The sequence below is a fragment of the Solanum stenotomum genome, chromosome 1 (assembly GCF_019186545.1).
Source record: "Solanum stenotomum isolate F172 chromosome 1, ASM1918654v1, whole genome shotgun sequence".
Classification (NCBI taxonomy): Eukaryota; Viridiplantae; Streptophyta; class Magnoliopsida; order Solanales; family Solanaceae; genus Solanum; species Solanum stenotomum.
The window spans coordinates 26,776,918-26,785,461 of record NC_064282.1 but is presented as its reverse complement, the minus strand read 5'-3'; the positions used below and the strand labels follow the sequence as shown (position 1 = coordinate 26,785,461).

Here is an 8,544-nt window from a genome sequence, read left to right as displayed (position 1 = left end):
TCTCAAAATTTCACATGTGTCACATAAATTGGGACAAATGGAGTAACATATATTATTTGAAATTACGTTAAGAATATTATTAATCACAACTTAAAGTATTTAAAAATACATAACATATATTATTTGAAAATAATGTAAAAAATATTATAAATCATAATAATTAACAATTTAACGGATATTGTGCCCGTGCTTCCATTTAGAAGTGAGAATGTTTAGGAGCTTAGGGTTAGTCAGTCAATTGACCGATTTGCCCTTCTTCTTCAACTTCCTCTATTTACTACAAAAATAGTACTAAAAATCAATTTAAAATATTGAAATTTTGGTTAATTCTTGAAATTTCACATGTATTGCATAATATAATAGAGTGAGTAACATATATTATTTGAAAATTATATAAATAGTACTAAAATATAGTTTAAAATAGTACTAAGAATTTGATTAACTCTCGAAATTTCATATGTACTGCGTAATTGAGATTGAGTGAGAAATATATATTATTTGAAAAATAGAATAAATATGTGATATTATTAGAAAGAGCTTTAATATATATTTTAAAAATTATTTTGTCTTCCGTATATGATTTTCTGCATATATGTGGAGTTTTAAAGTTTTTAACATTTTAATATAGAAATATGATTATTTGAAAATTTTAGTACTTTCTTCATTTAAATTTTTCCTTGTTTTTCTTTTAATTTGTTCTAGATTTAAAAATTACATAAAAAGTACTTAAAATCACAATGTAATAATATAAGATATTAAAAAAACATAATTAAAAATCATAAAAGAAATTTTATTGACTCTTTAATTCCATATTGAAACAAAAGAAGTTTGTTTGAAAATAACATAAAAAGTAACGTAAATTAAAGTAAAATAACAACTAAAAATATTTAAGAATCATATAAGAAATTTAGTTGAGTTTCGTAAAAGTGCCTACGTCACATAAAATGGAACAAAAAGAGTAATATATATTATTTGAAAATGATATAAGAAGTGCTATAAATCACAATAAATTAACAACTTCAAAATATATTTAACAAAATCACATACAAAAAATTATATAACTCTCCAAATTTCATCGGTGTCACATAAATTGAAACAAAGAACTACTCCCAATTTATGTTATTTACTTTCCTTTTTAGTCAGTCCCAAAAGAATGTCACATTTCTATATTAAGTAACAATTTGATTATAAAATATTTATTTTACCCTTAATGAAAGAATTTACAGTCATACAAATTTATATCATTCATTTTGGACCACAAATTTTAAAAGTCTTCATTTCTTTTTTAAACTTCGTGGCGAATCAAACTACCTCACATAAAATATGACGGAGGAAGTAATATACATTGGGCCCGCGCTGGCGCGGGAACCTAATAACTAGTTATAATACAAATGTAATAGCTCATTCTTTATAATTGGTTATTGTTCTTTGACTTTTACATGCATGTTAAATTGTATAATTTTCAATCTTGATTTTCCTCCTTAATATCTTAATTAGAAAATTTAATGATAGGGAGTGTGTGTGTATATATATATTTACCTAACACGACTTTAAAATGTAAGATTAAATACTTTTAGGATCTTGAATACGATAATCTTACATAGAGATTGTTAGGGGCACATACCTGATGCGGAAGACATCATCACAAAGAGAAGTGAAAGTGTTAATCGTAAATTGGTTTTTACCTCCTTGCCCTAACTTTATGTTACCACAACCGTCAGCGATGGAATTATTGTAGAGAATATGTGGTAACCCTAATGGGTGGAGGGAGGACCAATTTATAGAGGTTATGACTTAATCTAGTACGTCCATCAAGTAACCAATGTACGGACGAGATCTATTCCTTATTAAATATTATTTATGGTATTACTTGGGTTACAAGTAAACTTGGGCCATAAGTAAGAAATAATTAATAATAATTCTTACATTCTCCCACTTGGCCCAATGAGCATATAACATTAATATTTCATAAACATTAGTGACGCATATAATAAATCTCTTCTATAATGTCCTCCATATATACCACAATATAACAAACTACTAATGTGAGTTATGTCGGTTGTACATAAAATTTTAAGCTACATACTTCCTTCCATATGCTACTACATTAGCAACTCATCATACTAGGTTCATAAGCTATAAAACATATAACATTATGGTCCACAATAATGTCTCATAGAGACTTATCTTGTAATATCTCAAAACAATAATGTGTACACCATTATGAGAAACAAGAAATTCATTAATGTATATCAGAAACACATAATTTGAGCTCAGAGTGTAAAAACATCATAAATGCATCAATCATAAGTACAACCAAGACCCATTATTTGAACATGTTCTTTAAATGTCTTTGGTTGTAAGCCTTTTGTCAACGGATCTGCAATCATGAGATCAGTTCTAATATTCTCAAGTAACACTCTTTATTTCTGAACTTCTTCCTTGACGGTAAAGTACTTTAATTCCATATGTTTGGCACCTTTGGAGAACTTATCATTCTTGGAAAAGAATATTGCTGCAGTATTATCACAATAAATTTTCAGCGGCTTGGTAATGGTGTTGACAACCCCAAGTCCTGAAATGAAGTTTCGCAGCCATAATGCATGAATTGTGGCTTCATAACATGCCACAAATTTACTTCCATTGTGGATGTAGCAATGACAGATTTCTTAACACTCTTCCACGATATTGCTCCTTCAGCTAATAGGAACAAGTAACCATTCTAGTGTCAACACATCTAGCAAAATCTGAATCCGAGTATCCAGTAACTTCTAAGTGATTGGATCTCCTATACATGAGCATGTAATCTTTCGTTCCTTTCAGGTACCTTAAGACTTTCTTTGTAGCTTTCCAATGATCAATTTCAGGGTTACTTTGATATCTTCTTAGCATTCCGACCGCAAAACTAATATCCGGTCTTGTGCAAGTTTGAACATACATCAAACTTCCAACAATAGAAGAGTAAGGAATTGTTTCCATTTCTTTTCGTTCTACATCATTCTTTGGGCATTGCATGAGATTAAATTTGTCCCCTTTTTGAATAAGAACTATTCCTGCTGAAAAATTGTTCATGTTAAATCTCTCTAGAACTCTTTCGATATAACCTTTTTGAGACAATCCCAATAATCCTTGTGATCTATCATGGAATATTTCTATCCCTATCACATAGGATGCCTCACCCATATCTTTCATTTCAAAGTTCATCGAGAGAAAGTCTTTCGTCTCACGCAATATGCCTAAATCATTAGCAGCAAGTAAAATGTCATCAACATACAGGACTAAAAATATAAACTTACTCCCACTAATCTTTTGGTATATGCACCGATCAACGATAATCTCCTTAGATCCAAAAGATGTTATGATATCATTAAACTTTATATATCATTGTCGTGAGGCTTGTTTGAGTCCATATATTGACTTCTTTAGTTTACACACCATTTGATCTTTTTCTTTAATTTCGAAACCCTCTGGTTGGTCCATATAAACATCCTCCTCAAGGTCTCCATTAAGAAAGACAGTTTTCACATCTATTTGATGTAACTCTAAATCATAATGAGCAACCAATGCCAAAACAATTCTTATGAGTCTTTCTTTGAGACCGGTGAAAAGGTCTTTTTATAATCAATGCCTCTTTTTTAAGTGTATCCCTTGGCAACAAGTCTGGCTCTATATCGTTCAATATTACCATTAGAATCACGTTTGGTCTTGAAGATCCATCTACATCCGATTCTTTTAGAACTTTATGGTAATTGAACAAGATCCCAGACTTTGTTGTATTCCATGGATTTTAACTCTTCATTCATGGCATTAATCCATTTATCAGACTCAGTGCTTTCTATGGCCTGTGAAAATGAAACCGGATCTTTATTAATTTCAATGTCAAAATCTGACTTTTGCAAATAAATCACATTATCATCTGAAATGGCCGATTTTCTTTCTCTTTGATATTTTCTTAATGGCACTGTTTGTGGTTCATTTGCGTCAGATATTTGTGAGTTAGTTCCTTCTTGAAGTGGTTCACCTAAATATTGTTCAACATTGTTAAAGTGTTCTTCAACAAGAGAAACAACATTTGTTATTGGTGTGGAAGTAGGTACATTTATGGGCAATGAAATATTTTCATTAATTTCCACACTTTGTCGTTCAACACTCCTACTAACTTCACCATTCTCAATGAAATTTGCATTACCAGTTTCAACAATTCTCGAACTATGATTTGGACAGTAAAACCTATACCCTTTAGATTTCTTTGGATAACCAATAAAGTAACCATTTACCGTTCGAGAATCTAATTTCTTTTCATGTGGATTATAAACTCTAGCTTCTGCTTGACAACCCCAAACATGCAGGTGTCTTAAACTAGGCTTCCTTCCCATCCACAGTTCAAAAGGGGTCTTTGGAACTGCCTTACTAGGAATCCTGTTTAATAAATATACAACGGTTTTAAGAGCATACATCCACAATGATTTGGGTAATGAGGAATTACTCATCATACTCCTAACCATATCCATAAGTGTTCGATTACGCCCTTCTGTAACACCATTTTGTTGAGGTATTCTTGGCATAGTATACTATGCACATATGCCATGTTCTTCAAGGAATTTTGCAAATGGACCTGGACATTGTCCTAATTCGTTATACTTTCCATAATATTCGTCACCTCTATCTGACCTAATGATTTTCACTTTTCTATCTAATTGTCTTTCAACCTCATTAATGTACACTTTGAGAGCGTACGCTACTTGAGATTTTTCTTTCAACAGATAGATAAATTCATAACGTGAAAAATCATCGATAAAGGTGATAAAATATTTGTCTCCACCAAAAGATGGAACATCAAAGGGTCCGCAAATATCAGTGTGTATAATTTCAAGAAGATGAGTGCTCCTTGTGGCACCTTTCTTGGTATGTTTGGTTTGCTTTCTTTTAATGCAATCCAAACATATATCAAGATCAACAAAATTTAAATTCGGAAGAATTTCATTCTTTACTAATCTTTTTAATCATTCTTTGGATACATGACCCAAACGTTTATGCCACAAATAAGCAGAACTTTCATTTAGTGAACTACGTGTAATTCCAATATTTTGATGAATAGTAAGCAAGGATTCAGAGAAATTATTATCGAGTTTCAATCTATATAAACCATCAATAAGAACACCAGAACAATAAAAAATAGTATTCTTATATAAATTGAAACATCCATGTCCAAACTTAAAATCAAATCCAGAAACATCAAGTCTTGAAAGGGAAATCAAATTCCTAGAAACTGAAGGAACATAAAGAGTCTGTAATAGATCAAGGTGATGTCCAGTCTCCAAGATCAATCGTTAAGTTCCTATGCCTTCAATTTGAGCCTTCATGCGATTTCCCATGAACACAAAATCCTTATTTGGATTTGTAGTTTGGATCGTAGTGAATCCCTGCAACATAGTGGATACATGAGTAGTTGCACCAGAATCAAGCCACCAAGTATTATTAGGAACTTTTATTAAATTTGATTCGAAACATATAAAAGCACTAAATGTACCTTTCTTTTCAAATTAAGCTTTACGTTTCAGGCAATCTTTCTGATAGTGCCCTTTCTTTTTACAGAAACGACACACATCAGCCTTGAGTTCCTTATGAGCATCCTGTGGAACTTTAGCAGATGCTTTCTTTTGCTTAAACTTGTTGGCCTTCACTTTAAGTCCTTTACCATCTCTTTGACCCATGAGGTTAATGGAATGACCTCCTTGTTTCTTAAGTCTTGACTCCTCTTGAGTAGGCATACTGGACAATTCACTATTATCCTACTTATCCTTAATAGTGTTATAGTTAATTTGGAATGGTCCATACTCAAGAGACAATGAGTTCAGAATGAACTGAACCAAGAAGGTGTCATCCATTTTCATCCCCAAGGTCTGAAGTCTTGCTGCAATGTTAGTCATCTTGATGGTATGATTTTGCATACTACGCAACCCATCAAACTTCATGGTCGTGAGTTCAACCATTAGTGTACCAGCGAGAGACTTATCAGCAGAACGAAAACGTTCTTCCACAAACTTCAGGTATTCCCTGGCACTTTCTGTTTGTGGAATAGTACTCTTAATGTTGTTAGCAACAGTCATTCGCATGAACATAAGGCTTAATCTGTTAGAGCGTACCCATGATTTATGAAAAGACTTCTCATCCTCACTGCTCTTATCAGTAATGGCAGTAGGTTTGTCATTCAGCAGAGCCAAGTCAAGATCCATTACACCTAAGTGGAACTGTACTTATTCATGCCATTTAGAGAAGTTCAATCCATTGAACACAGTAACAAACGAAGCATGCGAATGAAGGAATAACTGCAAAATAGATATACATGCTCACAAATCAGAAAATAATGTAAATTCAGTACAGCGATAAAAATATATCGTAATTCTCCTTTGGGTAGATACTACGACACATTATCATAATTTAAATGTCAATTTTATCTTTAATAAGTAATTGAATATTTTTTAATCAAACATATACATCTATGGATATACAATATATGCTTGACTAAAAAGATTAATTTACCTCATAATTTTCACTATTCGTAGAATGATTGATTCACCTTTGGGTAAATTCTTAAGTTCTAGCATTAGTGAAAGTCAATCAATCTATTTATTTTCAATATAGGCATTTCATTAACTTTCTTAGATAAATGACAATTTTATGAATGCACATTTTCCTTAACCATACTAGTTTGGCCACTTTGGTGACTAACAAACTATATAAATACAAATGCACACATAATATCATAAAATTTTGTGCATGTGAATAATTTTATACATTTTAGTTTGGCCACTTTGGTGACTAACAAACTATAGAAACATAATACATCCATCAAGTGATCATAAACATGATATGTGTAGACGTTAATTTCTCTAGTTTGACCACTTTGGTGACTAACAAACTATGTAAATACAAAGCACACATAATATCATAAAATTTTGTGCATGTGAATAATTTTATTCATTTTAGTTTGGCCACTTTGGTGACTAACAAACTATAGAAATATAATACATGCATCAAGTGATCATAAATATTATATTTCATGAACCAACCATAGAAAACTAAGCAGCTTGCTATTATGTAAACATTATATCAAAAACACATACACCGTATTGTTGCGTCTTTCAAACATAAGAATAAATTAATTAATTAATTAGCAAGTAAAACGTACATAATTGCTTGTTGTTATAACAACAAAAAGTTTGTGAAAAGCAAGGCATAATTAATATGCAAAACGATCGAGAGGTTTTGCTGACAAGGGATGGGCATGTAGCCGAAGTGATTTAAAAATTGCAACGTTTTTTTTTTCCAAAGATTATCCGTTCAAACAATCCAGGCTCGGATATCACATGTAAAATTAAATACTTTTAGGATCTTGAACACGATAATTTTACATAGAGATTGTTAGGGGCACATACCTGATGCGGAAGACATCATCACAGAGAGAAGCAGAAGCGTTAATCGTAAATTGGTTTCTACCTCCTTGCCCTAACTTTATGTTACCACAACCGTCAGCGATGGAATTATTGTAGAGAATATGTGGTAATCCTAATGGGTGGAGGGAGGACCAATTTATAGAGTTTATGACTTAATCTGGTACGTCCATCAAGTAACCAATGTACGGACGAGATCTATTCCTTATTAAATATTATTTATGGTATTACTTGGGTTACAAGTAAACTTGGGCAATAAATAAGAAATAATTAATAATAATTAATAATAATTCTTACATAAAACTTATCCAAGAATTAATAAATATGATTTTTTTTCTCCATAATATCCTAATTAGGAAATTAAATGATAGGGAGTATATATTTACCTAACATGACTTTAGAACTCATCCAAGAATTAATATATATATAGTGAAGAAAAGTTCACTAGTCTAGAAAAAAAAATTGTTGTGATGAAGGAGAAAGGAAAAATGTTGTTTTTGGGACTTTTACATAGAATTATTTTCCTGATTTTTCTCTTTGTGACAATTTTCTTCAATGGAGTAGAGAGTTTTAATAGAATTCTTCTGGATACAGATGTGGATACTGATGATTTCTTTGCTCTTTTCTACATTTTGAAGCTTAATAGATCAGAAATTGATTTAAAGGTACTCTTTTCCCCCTCAATGTCCTTTGTTTTTATCCTCAAATGTTGGAATTATTTGATTATGGTGATATCACATTTTCTATTTACTTAATTATATCACGTCATGACTCCTATGGGTGAATGATGTTAGGATCGAAAATAATCAAGTGTAATGCGGAAGCTAGCAAAGCAAACCTCGAAAGACCACGAGTAAAAAGACAAATGAGAAACACACCAAAAGAGATAGATTTAACGTGGTTCGGTCAATCGACCTACATCTACAAAGGAGATGAGCAATCCACTATAAATATGAGGGTACAAAATATATAGAGAAACAACCTCAACCATATCACTCGGAATACAATGAGGTACACAAAATTCTCCTCCATAACCGCAACTCTCAAAACCCTAGGACTACATTGTGAATGCTAATTAAGTTAGAAGGAA

At 31.6% G+C, this 8,544-nt stretch overlaps 2 protein-coding genes across 3 annotated transcripts in view; both read right to left on the bottom strand.

Moving 5' to 3' along the window:
- The window catches only part of LOC125858923 (uncharacterized protein At4g15545), a 954,564-nt gene that overhangs the window by 854,415 nt on the left and 91,605 nt on the right, over nucleotides 1–8,544 (bottom strand). The window lies entirely within an intron of this gene.
- Nucleotides 5,793–6,236, bottom strand: LOC125868273 (uncharacterized). The gene has a single exon (XM_049548940.1). It carries the CDS (start codon nucleotides 6,234–6,236, stop codon nucleotides 5,793–5,795), a length of 444 nt encoding a protein of 147 aa, XP_049404897.1.

What these genes read in the sequence shown, in the direction of transcription:
- LOC125868273 (XM_049548940.1), bottom strand. Translation starts at nt 6,236, where the DNA reads ATGGATCTTGACTTGGCTCTGCTGAATGACAAACCTACTGCCATTACT.